Source organism: Ursus americanus, chromosome 3 (genome assembly GCF_024610735.1).
Source record: "Ursus americanus isolate L20-20 chromosome 3, mUrsAme1.1.p, whole genome shotgun sequence".
Taxonomy (NCBI): Eukaryota; Metazoa; Chordata; class Mammalia; order Carnivora; family Ursidae; genus Ursus; species Ursus americanus.
Genome location: NC_142129.1, coordinates 74,831,172 through 74,854,681, shown reverse-complemented (window position 1 = coordinate 74,854,681; position 23,510 = coordinate 74,831,172). Strand labels below are relative to the sequence as shown.

Here is a 23,510-nt window from a genome sequence, read left to right as displayed (position 1 = left end):
GAGGAGCCACAGAAACAGGGGGGAGAATCATGGCAGAGAGAAAGCAGGAAGGTTAGAGACTGAGAGAGAGCTTTGGGAATGGAAGAGTCACTAGAGTAATGTACTGTGGTACAGTAAGTTAAGGACTGAAAAGACCATTCATCCTTCTTTTCTTTTTTCTGCAATTTCAAAGACGTTGAAAATTGCCAGAGAGAATTAAAAAGAGTTGAGGTGGCAAATGTGTAGTCCGCTGGATGAAAGTGAATATTTAAGTCGAGAAAGAAGACCCTGTAAATGTATATTAGAGTTTTCAAATCAATAATGCATGTGTGAATGAGTGAATGGAAGTTTTTAGGGTCATTAGAAACGAAAATTTTTATATGAAGGTTCTGAGTGATCTTGCAACAAGACGTGATGTTTTACTTTATTTAATCCAGTGTTCTCCAAATACCTGGATCTTGCAATTCTTTCATGAAATATTTGTAGAAGTACCAATCTCCTGGGAAATATTGACATCGGTATCCATGTTATAAGCCCAGCAGCTCAGCACTGAAAGGCGGAGAAGGGATAGGGTAGTAGCTTATGGGGTTTGTTACATTGCAGAATGTGTTCGTTTCATTTTATTTTGTTTTATGATGAAAGAAATCTGAGCAAGTCAGTATCTGTGGGGAAAATTATATAGATTTGGGTAGGGTTTAAAAACGTAGGAGCACAATTACCTGTTAGTTAAGTCCAGAGACCAGACTGGCTGCAGAATAAGTCAGCTTAGTGCAAACTTAGGCAATTCGAGTTTTAGGTACTTAAAGGACAAAACATAAGGAGACAAGTTATGGAAGAGAAAAATACATGCGCATACATTGAAGAGATACAAACTCAAATCGATCTCTAGCCAGGAGTCAAGAGTAACAGCCTACAATCTGTTCTGCATATAGCCCTGAGAGAGCTCTAAAACACAAACCAAAATCATCTAAATGCTTGTCCCATGAGGAAGAATGTCAAACGATTAGTTTAATACCAAGTAGGAGCTGGTTGTTATGTTCCTGTTCTCCTCAAATGTTTCTCTCCAACTAGAAGAGCAGTCTCTTCCGCATTCCTTGAAAACGTCCTTCTAGAGACGGTTTGAATTAACTAGTTTTTTTTTTTCAAAGCTCTCTGTGCTTGACTATCTAATCCACCTGTTCTGTGAGCTCCCTCTTGGTGACTATGCAATAGAAGGTTCAGGACTAACATCTGGTTACCAAACCAGTGCTCTCTGAAGATGTGTGCATGTGTTTAAAACGTTTAAATTGTTAAGTGAAAAGACCACTTATATATTAAAATAAAAAGCAGCTACTTGCATTTAATTTTCAGAAACACAATAATTGGATTAAGCAAAGCTCTCTGTTTAAATTTATTAAAACTTTTCAAACAACTTCTGGTAGCCACCGGATTTGATCTTACGCGGTCACACACCGGGCCTTTTATTATCCAAGTTTAATTCAAGGCCCATAGCATGCAATTCAGTTCAGTTAAGTCCATTGAAAAGGTAAATTATTGTGAGTATTCTGAGGAAATCAGTTCCATAGAAAATGTATGGACTTTGACAGTTCCTAATCAAATAACATTTTTACAGTTTGGGCTTTCATTGCAACAGCTACCTGTCGTAGTTAAGCAAAAGTACAGTGAGTAGAAGATTGTATCCGTCAAGGGTCTGACAAGTAGAAGCTGATCAGAGTAGAAATGCCTTAGAATGACTCACCTCGATTGAAATGCTGACAGCTACAATGAAGTAATAATTAAGATTAAATGAAATACTTTAACAAAGCAGACTGATTTAGATCATCTTTTTGAGCTTATTAGAAAACACGTTCTTGGTTGAATAATCAATAAAAAAAATGAACTTTTGTTGTTTATTATTGGAGATGTGTTTTTCCCACTGAAGCTAACATGGCAATAAACTTGAGTTTTTAATTTTGCTTTGTGAGGTAGGAGTGGCAGGTTGGGAGAACCCACAAAACAGTTCCTCCTCCAGTGTAAATGCGATAGATTTAAAAACACAGGACTGATTTTTTTCTTTTTTAAGAGAGGGAGAGATACGGTGGGAGGGGCAGAGGGAGAGGGGGAGAGGGCCTCTTAAGCAGGTTCCACACCCAGCACAGAGCCCAACATGGGGCTCCATCTCACAACCCTGAGATCATAACCTGAGCCGAAACCAAGAGTCGGATGCTTAACCAACTGAGCCATCCAGGCACCCCAAAAAACACAAGACAGATTTTAATGACACATATGGTGTTCCATATAGTGTGTTCATGAGTTCGAACTTTTATACTGACCAGATTTTTCATGGAATGACATGTAATAGGAGTAAGATAAAGTTGGGGAGGGGGGAAGCCCAGAAATTGGATACATTCAAGAGCAAAAGGAGTGATAGACATTAAGCAATGTGCTCTTTTGGGTGCTCTGTGAGGCCCAATATAATTCACCAAGGCATGACTGCTCTTTCTGCTTCCTCTATGATGTAAATATAGGTAATTTCCCTTGGTTTGAAATACTGAGTATCAAGAGGTCTAGGATAACATACTTCGAAATATCTGTTCAAAAGTAAGTTGAAACTAATAGCTGGTGGGGATTCTAAGTAAGACATTAATGAATAAATGGAAAGTGTGGAAAGGAACTCAAATGAGTAAGTTAAATCATGAAAATACCTGACACAGTTTGTCGTAGAGAAGGACATAAATTGTAGTTACTTTGGCAAATAATATAAAATAAGCTGAAAGAGATTGTGCCAGGTGCTGCTGGCCTTGATGAAGCCGGCTGCTAGGACATGCACTGCCCGTAAAGACAGTCAAGGGGCCTTCGGGATGAGAGGGCTTCAGTCCTCCAGCCGCACGGAGCTGAATTCTGCTAATAACCATGTCATCCTGAAAGAGGAGCTTGAGCTTCAAAGGAGCCCACAACCTCCACGGGCACCTTCACTGCATCTCGTTAGACCCTGAGCGAAAGACTAGGGTAAGTCAAGCTACAACTCCTGGCCCCCAGATTGTGAGGTAATAAATATGTGCTGGGGTTAGTCACCAAGTTTATAGTAATTTGTTACAAAGCCATCAAAAAGCACACACAGAGGGAAGTAGGAAAAAATGTTACTAGACAAGTGCTCCTTGAGAAAAGCTATCGCTAAGTTAAGTGTAAAGAATGTTTATGATGGGACACCTGGGTGGCTCAGTTTCATGGCCTCAGGGTCCTGAGCTCGAGCCCTGCGTTGGGCTCCCTGCTCAGAGAAGAGTCTGCTTCTCCCTTTCTCCCTGCTTGTGTTCTCTTTCTCTCTCAAATAAATAAATACAATCTTTTATAAAAATGCTTATTATATGAGCAAAGTCTGCACATTGTGTTGACAACATCACACTCACTTTTCCATTCAGTACCGTGGCATAAGCTGCTGTTGTGGTCCCCTGGCCCTGACAGAAAGGCATTTTAATGATGCATATATGCCTTAGGAAGAAAAAAGTGAATGGGAGTATTTTGTTCCTTGGTCTGTCAACTCATTGGTCATCTTAAATTGTTGTTTCCTGCTTGCCCTCAAGTGACAATTTCTGCTTCCTGACGTCTAGACCTAAACCAACTGTATCTTGTATCAGTCACGTAATCCAGATGACAGCTTGAAATCTTCCAGCACCATATTTATATTTACTTGCTGTGTCTCAGACACAAAATCCAGCCCCATCGCTGATTTTAAAGACATCTATTTACACCAGATATTGAGATACTTCTGTAGTCTTTCTTAAAAATACTCAAGGTAAGAGGGATGCATCACATTGCACAGTACAGAAAATCCCCCCCACACACACACATTTATGTTCTCATGTGATCTTTTTGGGCCATCCTGACTACTTCTTGAAAAGTTACTCTGTCTCATTTCTCAAACAGATTCCAAAAATTATTGGCTCTTTTTCTCCTTCCTGGATATTCCTTTGGAGATTTTAAATTGTCTTCTCTTTATTTCACTGCTTTGAGGAACAATCACCACTCCTTCGTACTTGATCATCTGCTCCAGGTGTCTCATTCAGCTCCAGCTGGATGAACAGGCTTTTTTTTTTTTTTTTTTTTCCTAAATAGATAGAATGTTCTCATCAAAAGACTTTGGACTGACGAATGAACTAATGTACTTAGACAACTTTGAGTGTCTGCTCTCATTGCAAAGAAACCATCAAAACACTAGTTTGATACCAGAGCTATATTTTCCTTTTCAGCGAAGGACCAGCCTCTGATTCCCAGTTTTTGAATATGGACTGATAAGCAATTACCCAAACAGAGATGATTACACGACAGAAAAAAAAAAGTTATTCTCTGAACGACCCTGATTGTCTGAACTGTGTGCTGTGTACGCTTAATCTCTGCTTCGTATGTGTTCCGGATTTTGACTGGAAACAGTATATCTCTTTTATATATAACCAGTACGTTGAAAACATCCTCACATTCTGAAGAACAAGAAATATATCAAACGTAAATGATGGACCTTATCATTTAGCATTCAGAAAGGAGTTAGGAATAAAATTCTAAACTTATTAAAAGTTTGGAATTTTGCTTTAACTTCTAATTGAATACTAAGGAATGAGCTAGAAGTTCAATTTGAGGAATTTGAAGTTTCTTCAGGAGGAACAGGAATGACTATAGAAATGCTCATAATCCGAGGAATAAAATAAGAGAAATAAAATATAAGCAAGAAATAATTCTAAAAGAGAGAAAAGACATCCTATCCTGAAAAAGAACATGTATCATAGAAGTTTCGAGGCCAAATGACAGAGTGCATGATACTTCCTCTGGCAGTGACACCTTCTCATCCAGACAGCCTGACTTTGAATTCCGACTTTTACGCTTACCAGCTCTAGACCTGGGGCACGGTTTTCAACCTCCCTGAACTGTAGTTTGCTCACCTCCCCGAACTAATTTTCCCATCTTTAAAATAGGTATGCCACATAGTTAAGATCTACTTTCTTAGCAATTTTCAAGTACATAATACAGTACTATTAACTATAGTAACTATGCTATACGTCAGCTCCCCGGAACATATTCATCTTTCAACAGGAATGTTGTGTTCTTTCACCACCACTCCGCCTTGCACCACTCCGCCTTGCCCCCCCAGCCGCTAGCCCTGCACCTTCTCGTCTCGACACAAGCATCAGCTAAAGCCCTGGTGGTACTCGTTGTGCAATATGTCAGTGTATCAAATCAACACCCTGTAAACCTTAAACTTACATAATGTCGTATGCCGATTATATCTCAAGGAAGCGGAGAAAAAATGGGCACCTAGCTCCTAGTGTTGTTTCAGGATTAAGTATGTGTTTGTAATAGTACCTCGAACATATTAAGCATTAAAGGTAATTCTCATTATTTTTGTAATGATAGCAAGAGTATTAACCAAGGGAGTGATAAAATGAAGCACGCGGGAAGTACATCAAGAAAAAGGCCGCAGTGAAGAGAAGACAGCCCATGGCCTCTGGGGGGAGGGTCGTGTATTGGAAGAGTTTAGTGGTAAACAGCATTTGTTTTCTTCCCTTCCTTATTGTTTTGAGACACAGAATAAGGAATATGCTTTTATGAAAAGGGCTGTGGTGAAATATGGTAAAACAATAATTTAATTGAAAAGTTATGAGGACAGAAGATGTGATTGGGAGGAGAATTCCCTTTGGGACTCAAGCACAAAGAAACATGGCAATAGTCAGGGGCACAAAACGTGAAGTTGCGGTCATTAACTTGATGCCGTTGTGCCTGGGGGGAATATTGCATTAGAAGGCGCTCTTTTTTTTGCTTGTTTGATTGAGTTTTGTGTGTGTGTGTGCGAGTGTGTGTTTTTTTGTGGTCACATCTCAATTATCTGTATAAGAACATGGAAAATTTAAAAATTTCAAACTGCCTCTCTTGGGTCACTCATTTGCTTCTTTGGGTTGCCTGACAGTTGAATGACGAATTTTTAAAATATTTACCATGCCATAAACACACACACACACACACACACACACACACACACACACACAAAGCCATGGGAAAATGGTGAAGAAATAGATTGATTTCTAGGAATGGGTAATAAAAAGTAGAACAGCTATTAGGCTTTATTGTAATTAAGATAGAGACATAACATTTTGGGTCGTACAACCTTGACCTTACTCATCAGGACTGGGGAATTTTAAATCTTTACATGGAAGATCTGACCAACTACGTCTAGTTTCTGTTCTAGGTAGGAAACGTTTCATGGAATTCCCTCTAGAGACAGATCTTGATAATGCCCATGATTATCCCAGAACCCCAAAGTGAAGGCAGCTGTACGTTCTCAGATGGCAGGAAGAGAGGAGTTGAAAGGTACATGTCAGTTTCATGTTTCTGTCTTCAAGGCCTTCCATTACTTGACATATTTTAAAAAAAAAACTTTTAAATCTCATGAAATTCCAGTTTATTCAATGTGCCTATTTCATCTGAGAAGGAAGAAATAATAGAATGTCAGCAATTTAGGTTTTTCATTACCAAATCCACTCTTTTTACTGGGAAAGCTTAAATCTCTTTCAAAACATCTTTGCCTTTTGAATATAAGTATCTAGGTGATGGATTGTGAAGACTTCTCTTAAGCAACTGAATCCTATTTTATGTTTTTATGTGTTTATTTTTCATTCTATGTTATTCATTCTTTTAGCAAACATTTATCAAATGCTTCCTGTGTTCCAGATTTTCCCACCGATATTGTCATTGTTGCCTTTTACCATATACTTCAAACTCAGCAAAAACTCAAAAAACAAAGCCAAGCAAATTTGATCTCAGTTTGGAAAGATTTCCGACTCTTCAATTTGTGCCTAAACTACTGTGGGAAAAGGGAGTGTTGTATGCCTCAGCATATGGTAAGTGAATTCAGTGGATCCTTTGGTTGCTTTATTGTTTAAACCTACTTCATTATTTGCTTTTGTTTTTGTTTTCTGTTTAGCTGACACATAACAGTAGACAGGGTCTAATATATTCATATATCTCATAAAACCACTTAACAGACTGACTTCCTCTGCCAAAGAACTCTCAGATCCTACCTAATATCTTTCCCCAAAATATTGTAACTCAGTTGAAAATTACAAACTGCAAATCAGGACTCATCCAGGTCTTTACTTTTGCCCCTTGGGTAACAACATAAGAAGCAAAGATCAGTAGCCAGTTATAACCAGTTGGACAGATGGGTTCAAAACAGTAAAATAAAAATATTTTATACTCCAATATCCATCCACAATATTGAAGAATCCTGATTTAGCTGAAATTCTTCACACCCATATCATATTTTTAAATATCCTGATTATTGTAATTGATAGAGGAAGCATATTTTCACATAGCTTTATTTACAGATGGCTATAAAAATTTCTAGTTTTGAAATAATGTTGTTAATTGAAGTGTAATTCAGTGAGTTGAGAAAAACGGAAACTTTTTTTTTACTTTTTAAAAAATTTTCTTATTTCTCTAATGCTATCTTGTATAAAGCAAGCAGGGTGGTCAAAAGCACAAAGGCTTTGAAGTTAGGATTGAGAAATGAAAATAGGCAGGTGTTGCAAACCCTTACACCAGAGGGTGAGGCAGGTGACAAACAAGGAAGTGGGCTGGAGAGGCGACGCCCCTGAAACAGCTGTCTCTACTTCCCCAGGCTCCTCCCTAGGGACAGCAGGCCAAAAGCTGTCAGATCTGATTTCCTCAAAAGATGGCAGAAATGCAGATTTCCTGATGTATGAATATCAGAAACTGCACGTTTGAATCTCTGAGTTAGAATTCAGGTGGTGGTTCTCCATGAAGAAGTGGGGTTGAACAGGAGAGGATACAAGGGAGATTCTGGGGAGGGTCCTGTATCATAATCTGGACTGGTGACATGGGGGTCTTTTGTTTGTGAACATTTCAAGGACCCATATATTATGGTCTGTGCCTTTCCCCTCAGATAAAAAGGTAAAAAGAAATAAACAGAATCATTCAAGATAGGAATATTGAAAAGATAAATTTCAAAGTTTTCTGTAACTATTGTTACTGCTGGGTTTACTGTGATAGTAGACATTAAAATGTTTTAATTGTAATTCTGCATAGGCTTGTAGGTCGTATTTATTTATTAATGACTCTCATTTGAATGATAGGAATAAAAGCAACTGAACAACATCTGGAACAACTATAGAAAACAACCTTAGTAGCAGATCCTTTTTTTTTTTTAAGATCTCAGTATTTATTACTTCAGGCTGCTGTTCCCTGTGGTTCTTCTGGGTCATCTTCTAACCATAGAGCTCACACACTATCAACTCCAGAATATTTCTTTGTTACTAAAACGAAACAAACCTTATGGATTTTCACATGATTTTTTCTTCTGGATGGGTCGTTTTAACTTCTTTTAATGAATCATTTCTACCTTGACTTTCACATTTCACTTGTTCCGTACTTTCCTGGCTCCCTATCATATTTTAAGATATAAAAAACTTTGCAAACCTTTGTCATGGATACCCTTTGAATAATGTCCAAATTACGTATAGATTCTTGGCATCTCTATATGACACATAATGGAAGATGTGACTGATAATTCATCCACCTCAATCATTGAGAACTCTGACAATTCTCATACCTCAGCAGGAGGCTGGAAAAATTTGGGCAGTAAATGAATGTTTTTATGGCATTCAGTTTGAAAAGGAATAAAGTGCTTGTGAATAAAACAGCTACAGCAAAAAAAGAAAGGAGTGATCTCTCTCTTCTGGTAATCTAAAATTTTTGTTTCTTTTTGCTCAAAAGAGCCAAGTAGAATCTAGTCCAGAAAGCAAATGCACAGGTAACCTTGACAAAAGCGAGAAGAAAGCTGGATAGCATTGAACCTGGATGAATGCATGCGCGCACACACATACACACACACACATAAACTCTTTTAGGATTAAAAATGAATTTATTCATACATTCATTCAACAGATATTTATTGAATGCCCAAAATGTGTCATCTGTCCTATGAGGCATGAGAAATTTGAAAAACAATACAAATAAAACATAACAAATAATGCAAGGAATTCAATGTTTAGGGGTAAACAAATAGTGTAGGCATTCCCAGTAACAGAAAACTGTATTAACATGGGAACACTGTGGAGGGGCATCTAATTTAGCTTGAAGGTGTTGGGGGAGGAGCAGAGAAGACTTCCTGTAAAATTAACTTTTAAAACATTCGTTTGTTTCTTCATTTCTTCAGAAAATATTTGTTGAGAATCTATGTGCCAGAGACTGGTGCTGGTTACATGGCAATGAGCTAAACGTTAGAGTGGATGATTTACATTTACAGTTACTTTCTAGTGGATGGGAATCCAATGAGGCACAGAGCAGACAGTAAACATTAAAAGAAAATGCAAAGTGACTTCTGCTAGAGCTTACAACACAGAAAAAAGCAATGAGAAATTAAGCAGGAGGAGAGAGCGGCGATCATCGCACGGAAAGCCTGTAGCTCATGGGAGAGTTTGGTGCTTCTAGGAAATCAGTTCAAATTCTCTGTATATAACTTCATGCATAGATCAGAGTAAGATATTGATTAGCAAGTGCTGTAGTCATATTTTTATTTCTGATCGGTTCTTCAGGAATTACATGCAGTATGACAGGAATTATGAGAGCAATGAATATAGAAGCCATGTAACATAGGATACTTCTGCATCTCAATATGGAACCTTTATAGACTGGCATCAAGTCATCCGTCTTTTAAACAGACTCTACAAAGAGGCACAGTGTGAGAATCACTGGCTGAGGACCTTAGAACTATATGTAACCATATTAAATGGTGTTCTCCCAGGAAATGGTACTATTTTACAATGGCAGAATTGCAGAAAATGGATGTAGAGCCTTTCACAGAGTCTAAGAGGTGAGAGGATCTTGTAGCACCCAGATTTTATTAAACAGTTCCATTTTCTTCCTGTGGAACCATGCTATTATATAACAGTTATGTCAAAAAATGAATAATGTAAATATTTAGATGCCCATTGCTGGACTAGATCAAAATATATTCTGATGTAATGCTTATTATGTACTTCCTTTTCAAAAAGCTTTGAGTCAGGGCATCTGAGTGGTTCAGTTGGTTGAGTGTCTGACTCTTGATTTTGGCTCAAGTGAGGATCTCAGGGTCCTTAGTCCAGCTCTACCCGGTACATCTGGCTCTACGCTAGGTGTGGAGTCTGCTTCTCCCTCTCCCTCTGTTCCTCCCCCCACTCACACTCTCTCTCAAATAAATAAATCTTAAAAGAAAAAGCTTTGAAGTGTTTGGGCACAGGAGCACATCCTTTAACCTTGTATCTGAATGAGTTTGATCATAGTATGTATAAAACACTTCAAGCCCTACAGTATCTCTTCCTGAAACCTAAGATGTTTGATTGCCATGGAATTATATTCAAGCTTGTTTGACGTGTATCATTTAATGTAATACAGAAGACATCCTCCTAAACTGCTACTATGAGAGGGCAGCCATGCCTAAGAAACCCATCAAATGAATTTGAACTCTGCCCAAGTGCTTTCCACATGTAAACAGTCTAACAATGAGGTGTCTAATACAGAGCAGTAGTTCAGAGAGTAGACACTCAATAAATATTGAACTACAGGAGTCCACAGCAAAATGGTTCTTAAAAAAGAATGAATCAGCTTCACTGCCAACAAGATTTACTTCCTGAAGACCAAAGATGCATTTAGTACTGTCTACAGATACACATCAAGAAACCTATTGTCAGGTTCAATGATTTTAAGAATAAAAAGCATAGATATTGAAACAAAACAAAAACACTTAAAACATAAAACAAACACGTAGGGATTGAATAACTGACTTTCACCTAGTTAGTGGTTCTTGACTTATTGCATGGACTATGACTCTACTAATGATATTGGTGTTGGGAATATTCCTTCAGAGACATTTAGAGGATCTATAGCTTCTGGCATAGGTACGATAAGTTACAGAGAGTTCATATTTGCATCTCTATCTATCTATCTATCTATCTATCTATCTATCTATCTATCCATCCATCCATCCATCCATCCATCCATCTACCTACCTATCTCCCATCTATTAATTGTCTGTCTTTTCCTTAATAACACCCTTTTCCCACTATCAAGGGCAAGGTGTTTGAGAAACAGTGCTATAAGATTTTTGTAGAAAAATATGTAAAACACATCTTTGATGGGATAGAAACACATATCTCCCAAGCGGTTGTGATTGGTGAAATGGTGAGCTGAAGGTACAGAATAATTTAAAACACCCATGGAAATGGGGCAGCCGGGTGGCACAATTGGTTAAGTGTCAGACTCTTGGTTTAGGTCATAATCTCAGTGCCGTGCGATTGAGCCCTGCATCAGGCTCTGTGCTCAGCACAGACTCTGCTTGGGATTCTCTCTCCCTCTCCCCCAGCCGTGCCTTCTCATGCTCTCCCCCCGCCCCCTCCCACCCATCTCTCTCTAAAATCAATCAATCAACCAATCATTTTAATTAAATACGCATGGAAGTGAGGGAAACCTAACTTAGCTGGCTATCTAGTCTTAAGAATTCTCTTCTTGTCCATTCCTGAGACAATGTGTGCTAAATACACACGTACATTCATATCTGTGATGGATACACTCCAAGAGTGCCATCTTGACCTAAAACTTTCTAATCCTCCTTCTGTAGACTCTTTACAAGATTATTGTGCTATTGAATCTTGCCTGGCTTCGGCTGCTTTGCCTAAGCCCTTTGGATGGATGCCAAAGTTTTTTCCTGTGAGACTCTAACTTCACCATGAGTTTCAGAGTCTGCATTCTGGGAGGACTTTCTCCCACCCTGTCTTTAGCCAGTCTCTTGAAATTCTATTTGTGTAGGAGGGGAATTTGTATATAGTGAAGCCAAGTTGATTTACTAGTAGTATCAAATGTGAACTAGGAGGGCACCAAGGAACAGAGGATGAATATTAAGGGATGTTGAATCCTTGCAATTTCTATGCCCTCTTTGTTTCAGAGTGAGCAGTGGCTGTATAAGGAAAGGGTGAAATTATTCCATATCTATAGAAATTTTGAGTCCAGGAAGATTGCAACATTTATTATAGGTTTTCAGAGATTTTAGTAATGTTTCAAACACACTAGCTAGCAAAGAAGTGGAGAAGGATAAGTTGTCTATCTTGTTTAGTTGGAATTATATATTAAAATTCTCAAGACATGTATGCTTCCTATGAGTTGAAATGTGTGGATATGTATATTGTCTGGAAAAAACAATACTATTGATTGAAAGATAGACTTTTATTCTTATTCTTGATTCTGATGGTTGAATGAAGGGAGACAAGTATCTTACTTATATACTTAGTAATTGTTACTTCTCTTGAATTTTTACAGTCCTAAAAAATGGTAATCTATATAAAATATTGTAAAAATAAAAATGTTTTCAGTAAAACATTTTCATCCAGGAATTATACTATCAATGACGTTCTTATTCATAGCTATAGATCAGTATTTGATTCTCTAACTAAAAGCAAAACTTTTCTTGGAGAGTTTTCCCTCCTGTTAATGGCTCTACTTCCCTTCAACTCATGCATTTTCTTTTCAGGAAACAGATAATGTAAGTTATGTGATTTCAGTCCATTATTCAAAATGACAAGCAATTTTAACAATAATATTCTTTTTCCCTGGTCTTTCTTCAACTGTAGAAATGAATACTTAAGTGACATTGAGGAACGATGAGCACACCTAACAACCAGAGTCTAAAAATAGCTTAAAATAATATTTTTAAAGAAAAAAATGCTTATTTTTCTTCATGATATTATATTTGGATTCACATTGTCTATAGACTTACATTTTTTTCATTGATATTTGAAGATGGTTTCTAAAAAATATAGTGTCTTAGAGCACTTACAGCTAGTTTAGTTCCAAAACTAGAGAGCCCGTATTTTCTCAATCATAGTCTAATCTATCCCCAAATTTTTAATAAGACAGTAAAAATTACATACATAATTCTATTAGAAAATGGACTGCAGAATTTTATACTTTCTACTACCCATCTCTCTTTCTGCTCTTAAATAGTGACCTATGGTAATATCTATAGCCAAGAATCTAACAACTATGTCAATGTTAGGTTACTTGGGAAAAGAGAATCCTAGAAAAACACATTTGTTCATGTTCCTTGCTCTGTTACCTCTAAAGTGGAAGCTGTGTGTTTTTCCAAGGTTCAGCAATGTTACATTAAACTAAAATTCTATGAACACTAAATATTTTTTCATATGTCAATTAAATATTTTCTCATATATCATATCTGAAAAAGTACATTTTAAAATTATTCATAGTTAATGTAAATTAACCTGAAGATATTTCCAATAATTTAGAAAAAGCTTCTGTAAATGTTCCTCTTCCATATTGAAAAGTCAGAACTGTTGTCATAAATCTTGAAATAGCAAGCTAGAGTTTAACATTTGTAAAGATTTGCCTGGGTGGCTCAGTCAGTTAGTTGTCCGACTCTTGATTTCAGCTCAGGTCATCAGTCATCCAACTCTTGATTTCAGCTCAGGCCACGACCTCAGGGTCATGGGATAGAGCCCTGCTTGGGGCTCTGCGCTCAACAAGGAGTCTGCTTGAGATTCTCTCCCTCTGCCCCTCCCCCACCTTGCATGCTCTCTCTCTAAAATACATAAATCTTTAAAAACGAACAACAACAATAAAAGATTTGCCATACCTTCTAAATCAGAGTAATTTTCTATGATGACTTCACACACATACACGATACCCATATATGCTTGCTTCTTGATTTAATTAAATTACATGCAATGGGTGACCAAATCATTATTTTTCCTTCCAGATTTTCATAGGTACTGATTTGCACTTTCTTTCAGAAAGTGGAAGTGCTTCTTTCAGGAATTGGCTTGAGAAAGATTCTCATAATTGACCCACTAGAATTGTAAAATTTTTCACATAAAATTTGAATAGTCACTTTAAAAAAGGAAAATATGGGGCGCCTGGGTGCCTCAGTCATTAAGCATCTGCCTTCAGCCCAGGGCGTGATCCCAGGGTCCTGGGATCGAGCCCCGCATCGGGCTTCTGCTCTGCTGGGAGCCTCCTTCTTCCTCTCCCACTCCCCCTGCTTGTGTTCCCTCTCTCGCTGGCTGTCTCTCTGTCAAATAAATAAATAAAAAATCTTTAAAAAAATAAAAATTAAATTAAAAAAGGAAAATAGAAAAAAATGTTTACTACAATGGAGAAATAACTTTACTAATTAGAGCTACAAAAATTCCAACTATGGGAAAAGCTCAAGATTATTGTAGCCCAAATGATCAATATTGAGACTCATTTTTTATCATCAGCATCTGCATATACATAGGTATATAATTTTCTGAAATTGCAAACAGTAATTCAAGACCACTTTGAAATATTTCTACTGGAAATTATTCATCAGCCAATCCAGGAAGAAATCAAGGGAATGGAACTAAGATGTGAATGAATGTTACTGAAGACTAGATATATAATGCAGACCAAGTTCACAATCCAGGAGAAAGAGTACACTCTGTTTTTCGTTTGTTTGTTTTCTCTCTGAGTCATGTGGGGATGAATTTGGACAAATCTCCAATGGGTAAAAGATTATGATTTTTTTTCTCTTTGATTTTGCAGCAAGTATCAGACATATAAACACAGTTCTTTCATAGGTCTAATCCATATTTATCACAGTTAATTCTAAATATCCAGCTCTGGTGTTACAACTTGAGAAAATGCCACGAGTTTTCACTTGTTTAAAGAATATTTGGGGGAAAAAATCAAGAAATGTGTAGAAGCTTCTTTTATTAACATATTTTTTATAATCTGTCTTACAAAATTTCAACACAAAGTTTTTGTGTTCTTAGTGTATTAACTTGTGGTCTCAACGCGAAAACGTGCTAATTATTTGTTCTCCTATGTTGAGGAGCTTTGTGAATGCTTTTGCAGTATCATCAACAAATTTTACTGAATTGTCTATTATTTTGTACTTATTTTTTCGTTCTTTTAAAAAGAAAAACTGGGGCACCTGTGTGGCTCAGTCGTTAAGCATCTGCCTTCAGCTCAGGGAGTGATCCCAGAGTCCTGGGATTGAGCCCCGCATCGGGCTCCAGCCCCGCATTGGGCTCCCTGCTCTGCCGGGAGCCTGCTTCTTCCTCTCCCACTCCCCCTGCTTATGTTCCCTCTCTCACTGGCTGTCTCTCTCTCTGTCAAATAAACAAATAAAATCTTTAAAAAAATAAAAATAAAAACAAAAACTACTTATTAGGGTATGTTTTACTTCTTTAGTAAGTTCCTACATGCATAAACACCTACCTTTACATATGTTTTGTCATTTAAATTCTGAACTTTAAAAAATTAATAAACATAAACCGAAATTTTTGCCTGCTTCTAACATAGTCACCTTTAACAATCCCTGTTATGACATGGTTAAAATACTCACTATTTGAATATTCACTATTTGCTAATAATTTTCAAAGTTATAATCTGTTTCATAGTGTCAGTCTCTGATTTATTAGGTTTTTACCTGAGAAAAAATTAATGGTTCATCGAGGGAAACATTAACACTTATGGCTCTTCTTACCCCGCCTCCCCCACCCCGCCCCATCCCAGTTCTCAGAGTTGTTCTTATTAGTTCAGAACCGGTTCTTACTGATGCTGGAAGCCTCTATTTTGCTCCACCCCAAAGGATGTGATATCTAGACAATTTCTCACCCAGACTGGGGAACCTCATTGCTGATCAAAACCCTTAGATATTTGACCCTGGTGACAGGTACTGGGGCTCTTTGTGTGTCAAAGCTTTTCCTACCTCCAGAAATTTCAACTAAAATTACTGTCTGCTTTTGTACCCCCAGAACCCTTCTAGAACTAAAGAAATATTTTAAAACTTGCCCTTAGTTTAAGGACGATCTGTTTCCTTTCCTTTTTATATTTCCTCTTATGAGAAGAAAGTGCTATTTTTCATTTCCAAACTATAAAAATCCAATTCCATATCCGTTATTCTCTCAGATTAGAAAAGTGGGTCAAATGACACTTTGAACATATTTCAAAATGATGAGTCTTTAAATAGAGATTTGTAAATCAGATTTACTTCCTACAGATTACTTTGTTCAGAGAAGCTCATGGTAGTTTTGAATATAGTGTCCAGCTTTCACTGAAACTGTATCTATACGTTTTGAGGGAAGAGAAAAGGAGAAGTAAAAGAAGAAGATGGAGGAGAAGAAAGAGGGGGAAAGGCAGGAGGAAAAAAAAAGGAGGAAGAAGGGAGAAAATTAATATTCTTTAACTCACTCTGAAAGCCTTTTTTATATTTAAGCTGGTTAGATATTGTGTAATTAATATGTACATGTCTGAGATCTTAGCCACTGTCTCTACTAAGGAAAAGATGAATTTGGAAGTTAGCTGGTTGTTTGATGCTACTAATTGGTGATGTTATTTGTGCAGCTAGGCTCATGTGTTAGCGTGAGGGGAAAAAGGTACAGAACTTCACAGTCTTATCACTTACTGCTTTTGCAAGCAGCCAGAGCTGTTCACAGCAAACCCAATTGAAAACAGAGGAAATTTAATAGTTCCTTAAAGATTGCAACTTTCATCACTTTAAACCTACCGACTTCTTGCTGTCTCTATCTCTTATTTCATATAAATTTGTCTTCAGTTATTTTGTAGTTTATGTTCTGATATATTATTTCTGTGCAATGCCACTTCTGATCTTTTTCTTCTTCTTGGACAGAAATCTCCTTGTCTATGCTGTCATTTCTTATTTCATTTATTTTCCTGGGATTGTTGCAATGACAAGTGCTAGCCAACTTCTGTAGATTTGATTGATAGGAAAATTGAGAAGATGATTTGGGCCAGCACTAAAAATAACTCACTAATTCTCTAAAATGCCAAAAGACCACGGTAATGTCCTCTGAAAAGCTGTTTACTTTAAGGGATACATGTTTAGTTTGGGTGTTTTAAGAGAGGAGAGCGCATTTAGAAGAACTGACATAAAAATGTTCAGCTTTATTTAGGCACTAAAACAAGCTTCATCATTTAGGATGAATGTAGCAACCTAAAAGATAGGCTACATTATAATAAATCATTATTCAACCTTAGATATTTAGCCAATAAGAAATATTACATGTGTGAAGTAAATTGAATGACTAACACATGTCTGGTTGTTTCCTTTCCTCTTTAATTTACTTCCTTTTACCTTCATTTTGTGTTGCTATAAACAACTCTGAATAAAAGAACACAAAAATAAATAGCAACTGTGTTCTCCATGAGCACAATGTAAAAAAAAAAAAAAATCCTCTGTCCTCCAAAGGATGTGAATGCTGTGATTGCTGTGAACATCTCAATCACTTTTCGGCTCCTAGTATGACTCTCCTGAGAAGTTCTTACTTCCCAAGTCTATCAGTTAAGTTTTCTTTTAGTATGTAATCGTCTTAACTCTTGTGGCTTACATCAACAAATAATTGTTTTTTTTTTTTTTTTTTATCTCAAGTCTATGAGTTTACTGGGAAGTTCTAATTCAGGCAGCTCAAGGGACCACTGGTTAGCAGCAGGGTGGCTGGGTCTATGCTGCCTCAAACCTTTTGTGGCACCTGATTCAATGTCAGCAGGGGAATGAGGGTGAGGATGAGTTGGCTCCTGTTTCTTATTATCCACAGGCAGTTTGGCTCATTCATACAGTAGAGATCAGAATTTCTCAGGAGCAGCAAGTTCAGGCATGCCTCAACTCATGAGCCCTTCTCCCTTCTCTGTCTCCATCACATTTAGGTTGATCCACTCTGGTCACATGACTAAAACTACAAGTCAATGCAGTAAGACAATACCCGAGGGCAGAATAAAGGGTTGGATTATTGTTGTCACTTTTGCAAATTCATTTTTATACTCATTGGGAGATAAGGTTGCTAGAGAGATGGTCTATTTATGTATTCACTTGTTCAGTAATTTATCAATATCAAAATATTTTTTACGTGTGCTAAGTTCCAGAGATATATTGGTAAATATAAAAGATATGCAGCCGGTAGCCTACAGGTTGAAGCTTTTAGCGTCTTCATCACCTGTGAGGAAGTTACATCTCACATACCCAACAACATATAAAAGACTGTAGATGACAAATTTCCGATTATGTTGATACAATCTTCATTATACAGGATCCTGTATGTCTTTTATTTGAAGATGATTAAAAAGTAAACTCTGAACTACTATATCCAAGGAGGATGTTTAATTCTACAAAAAATTTCATTTATGCTCATACAGTTGCATAAGAGTCATTTTAAGATTTGATACAAACATTTTTAAAAAAGAAGGAGTTCATACAACACCCTCTCATTCCCATTGCCAAAACATGGGCATAAAAACAAAGGAGAATATCTAGGTATAAAAGACAGGTCATTGTAAGGGTAACACAAAGCAAAGGGAAGGATTTTTTTTTTAACTCAAAGAAACTAAGCAAATACATAAACATGTATGTCATTTCTGGCCCAGGGCTTTTAGGAAGTGAGTGGAAAATGTATGCAAGTTATTGAATAAATGGGAACATTAGCAGTTTCCTGTTAAATAAGCAAGAAATTGTGCTTGGGTTTATTTGTCACACAGCCTGGCCCACTCTGAAACTAAGTGGTTGAATGGAAAGAAGTTAGGGTTGGAAGTCAAGATGATAGTCTGTTTCTACCATGATTTACCTGCATGTTATAAAATTGTCATTTTTGTGTTGTGTTTTCTTATTTGTAAAATACGGAGATTGAGTTCTAAATGATCTAGGATTTCTAATTTCGAGACCCATATAACATTTGAAATGGCTTCCCATATTTGATTAAACCATGGCTGTGTATTAATAATGCTTGCCTAATATTTATTGAATATTAGGGTGGCAAATATATATTCCTTGATAATATAATGGATTTTTATGATAAAGCAAGCACGAGTATAATTTTAGATAAAAGTTTTAAAGGCAAAATTCATTGTTGGTCTTAAATCTTTGCTGTTCTATTAGAAATCTACTTTGACCTTTATTTGTTATATTGATAGTATACTAATATAATTATTAGTATACTAATATCTCACATTTGTTTTTTATTTTAATGATATAATATATACATATAATTATATACATTATTAACAATAATGCTTTTCTGGAATACTTCTCATCATGAATACTGAACTATATATACATATTTTTTTAAGATTTTTATTTATTTATCTGATAGACAGCAGCATGAGAGGGAACATGGGCAGGGGGAGTGGGAGAGGAGGAAGCAGGCTCCCAGCGAGGAGCCTGATGTGGGGCTCAATCCCAGGACTCTGGGATCACTCCCTGAGCCAAAAAGGCAGACGTTAACAACTGAGCCACCCAGGCGCCCCGACTACTGAACTATATTAAATGTCATTAACTAAAATGTGTATGTGGGCAAGATAGCATGAATTTCATGAATTTATAAATCAAACAAGGTACATGGTAAAGAGGATAGGTGGAGATATTCTTAACTATTGGGTTAAGGTTCAAAAACAACTTTTTAAAAATATTGGGACTTCTGAGCAAAATATGTCTGATGACAGAATAAGATTCATATGCCACCAGTTATAACCTCTTCTGTATGCCTCCCTACAGTCTCAATCATTCCTTCCTGGTTTTAATCAAAATGAACAAGCATTTTGTATATGTCAAACATCATACTTGGCTTTCAGAAAGTGATATTGAGCAAGATCAAAGCTCATTTCTAAGGAGCCTCAGATTGGCTCTGCCTTCTGGTTTTGATTCCATGGTCACTTCAGCACTTTTGTTCATTATTATTCATATTTCTTTGGCTCACGCTTTTTGTTATATCTTGCTCATTAATCCCTAGTCCAAGGTAAGACTACCTGTTTCATCATCTACCTTGATGATCTTGTATGAATAAAGGCATAAAAGCCAAGTCAATTGGCTGCCCTATAAATGAAGGCTCTTTGATAGGCACATAACCTCCAGTGGTTCCCTATTGATGATTCCCTATTCTATTTTACGCAATGACTTTTACAAAACATTGACCATCAATAGCTTCATTATCTATGTTACAATATCTATACTGTCTACATTATTCAGACATATGAGACATTAACTTCAATTTGTCTCATGGATTTCTACCTCAATTTTTTTCTGTTTTTACCCATTCTTTCTGTTTCTAGTCTATCTTTGAAATAATATCCTTCTTTATTGGTAGTTTGTCCCACTTATGCAAATTCTTTATCCCAAAACCTATTTTTTTGAGGACTCTAATCCATCAAGACTGATATTTTTGTAGTCCACTGTTTTCTCACCCCATTACCTTTGTATATACTCCTGTAGTCTTGCCCAAGTTAACACCCTTTAGCTAAGGGTAATCTCCAAATGATCTTCACCATCCATAGAGCTTTCTGTAGGCACCTATTCAGCTCAACTTTTTTCACCATTTACATATAACTTAATTCCACAGAATATTAGTTTCTATTAAAATTTTCTCTTGAAATATTTTCTAGGATGATGATGATACAATAACTTCCAAGTACAAAACATTTTCATAGAGTGTATGGTGAGGTAGTTACAGAAATTATAAGCTCTCAAAAAAGAAGTAGCCAGGTAATTTAGGAGCATTTACACTTAGGTAAACCATTGTTTGAATGCATAAATTTGTATTTGTTAGTCTTATTTCAGAGATGAAAAGAAAGTGAGAAATCAGTAGACCCAGTAACTTCATTAAATACGTGAGGAAATCAGTTCCTTTAAGATATTTAATATTTCTATTGGCTAGAGGTAGAAACCTGGTGTGTTTAATAACAGAAACACAATAAATGCACCACTGGAAAATAAAACAAACATACCACTGAATAAATAAAGCTGAAACAAGAAAAATATATAGAAATTATCTTTCTCTTCTGGTTAATTTATGGAAATTATATATTTAAGGTAATGTTTATATTATTTTTAAATATTTTGAATTTTTAAATTTTTTAATATTTTTAAATATTTTAAAGCCTTGTATTAAAAAATATAGAGGCCAAAGTCATATTTGGCATGCCAAGATAGTTATTTATGGAATGTTGTCTTAGACATCTTTTGTGCTCCGTTTTGTCATATATAGGGCACAAATTTTCAGTCTGCATGTATTAGTGAGGATTCTTACCTTTGGACAGAGCATCAACTCAAATTGACTTAAAAATAATTTATTATTTTATTTAATTAGGAGTCCAGAGAATAGTATGGCTTTAGGGATGTCTGGATTCAAATACTCAAAAGAAGAGACATCGATTCCTCAATCCCAGGACGTGCTACCTTTTCCTTCTCAGGTATGATTCTATTTTATTTATGTAGCTGCAAAGGGTCAAAAGAAACTCCAGGCTTGTAATTTTATCAATAGAATGAACTCAAGGAGAGAAAGAAGCAAACCTCTTGAGATGGAATCTCATTTGCTTTAGCCTGGGTTACACAGCTACATCTGACCTAATCACTAGGACTAGAATAATGAAATACATGGGCTAGTTAGGATTAGATATTTGCTCATGTATGGAGATGAGGAGTATTTCAAGCCCCATTCAATTCATTGGAAGTGAAAATTAGAATTTTTATTACTAGAAAGGCCATGAAAATTGGTAAGGCAAATATACCAGGTATCTATTATTATACCTATAGAAAGAGTTTGGAAGTTTTCCTTGCATTTCTATTTTTTGAAACAGCTTCAGAAGAATAGCTATTACTTCTTTAAATGTTTGGTAGAATTCTCCTGGGAAGCCATCCAGCCCTGGACTTTTGTTTGTTGGGAAATTTTTGATTGCTGCTTCAATTTCCTTGATGATTATGGTCTGTTCAGGTTTTCTATTTCTTCCTTTCAGTTTTGGTAGTTTGTACATCTTTAGGAATGCAACCATTTCTTCCAGATTGCCTAATTTATTAGCATATATTTGCTCATAATATGTTCTTGTAATTGTTTGTATTTCTTCAGTGTTGATTGTAATCTCTCCTCTCTCATTAATAGTTTTTTTTTTTTTTATTTGGGTCCATTCTCTTCTTTTTGATAAGTCTGGCCAGGGGTTTATCGATCTTATTAATTCTTTCAAGGACCCAGCTCCTAGTTTTGTTGGTCTGTTCTGTTCTTTTGGTTTCTATTTCATTGATCTATGCTCTAATCTTTATTAATTCTCTTCTCCTGCTGGGTTTAGGCTTTATTTGCTGTTCTTTCTCCAGCTCCTTTAGGTGTAAGGTTAGTTGTGTATTTGAGACCTTTCTTGTTTCTTAAGAAAGTCTTGTATTGCTGTGTACTTCCCTCTTAGGACCACTTTTGCTGCATCCCAAAGGTTTTGAACAGTTGTGTTTTCATTTCAATTTGTCTCCATTATTTTTTAAAATTCGTCTTTAATTTCTTGGTTGACCCATTCATTCTTTGGTAGAATACTCTTTAATGTCCATGTATTTGAGTTCTTTCCAAATTTCTTCTTGTGATTGAGTTCCAGTTTCAAAGCATTGTGGTCTGAAAATATGCAGGGAATGATCCCGATCTTTTGGTACCAGTTGAGACCTGTTGATCTTTAGCTTAGATGACCCGTCCATTGCAGTGAATGTGGTGTTAAAGTCCCCTACTATTATTGTATTATTATCAGTGTGTTTCTTTAATTTTGTTATTAATTGATTTATATAATTGGCTGCTCCCATATTAGGGGCATAAATATTTACAGTTGTTAGATCTTCTTGTTGGATAGACCCTTTAAGTATGATATAGTGTCCTTCCTCATTTTTATTACAGTCTTTGGTGTAAAGTATAATTTGTCTGATAAAAGGATTGCCACCCCAGCTTTCTTTTGATGTCCATTATCATGATAAGTGGTTTCCCACTCCCTCACTTTCAATAAGGAGGTATCTTTGGGTCTAAAATGAGTCTCTGGCAGACAGCATATCAATGGGTCTTGCTTTTTTATTCAATCTGATACCGTGTGTCTTTTGATTGGGGCATTTAGCCCATTTACATTCAGAGCAACTATTGAAAGATATGAATTTAGTGCCATTGTATTACCTGTAAAGTCACTGTTTCTGTAGATTGTCTCTGTTCGTTTCTGGGCTCCATTACTTTTGGGCTCTCTCTTTGCTTAAAGGATCCCCTTTAATATATCTTGCAAGGCTGGTTTAGTGATAAAAAATTATTTTAGTTTCTATTTGTTCTGGAAGCTTTTTATCTCTCCTTCTATTTTAAATTACATCATAGCTGGTTAAAGTATTCTTGACTACATATTTTTCTCATGTAGCACCCTCAATATATCATGCCAGTCCTTCTGGCCTGTCAGGTCTCTGTGGATGGGTCTGCTGCCAGGCTATAGTTTCTACCTTTATAGGTTATGGACCTCTTTTCTGAACTGCTTTCAGGATTTTCTCTTTGTCTCTGAGATTTGTGAACTTCACTATTATATGTTGAGGTGTTGACCTATTTTCATTGATTTTGGAGGGGGGGGTTCTCTGTACTTGTTTCCTTCCCCAGATTAGAGCAATACTGTGCATTATAGATCTCATATAACATTAAATATGTGTTATATATTATTAGTAATATATACTATATATTACTGATTAATTGATAAATTGATTGATA

The 23,510-nt window shown here is 36.3% G+C and overlaps 1 protein-coding gene across 2 annotated transcripts in view; it reads left to right on the top strand.

The window, feature by feature from the left end:
• LOC123789340 (uncharacterized) overlaps positions 1-23,510 on the top strand; it is a 522,668-nt gene that overhangs the window by 188,497 nt on the left and 310,661 nt on the right. The window contains exons 2-3 of one of the 2 annotated variants that reach the window (XM_087861122.1): positions 6,673-6,842; positions 21,123-21,225. In XM_087861122.1, the coding sequence (XP_087717248.1) occupies positions 21,139-21,225 (87 nt within the window). In that variant the 5' untranslated portion in view covers positions 6,673-6,842; positions 21,123-21,138. The remainder of the gene's footprint in view (positions 1-6,672; positions 6,843-21,122; positions 21,226-23,510) is intronic. The other variant, XM_087861123.1, reaches the window with a different exon arrangement.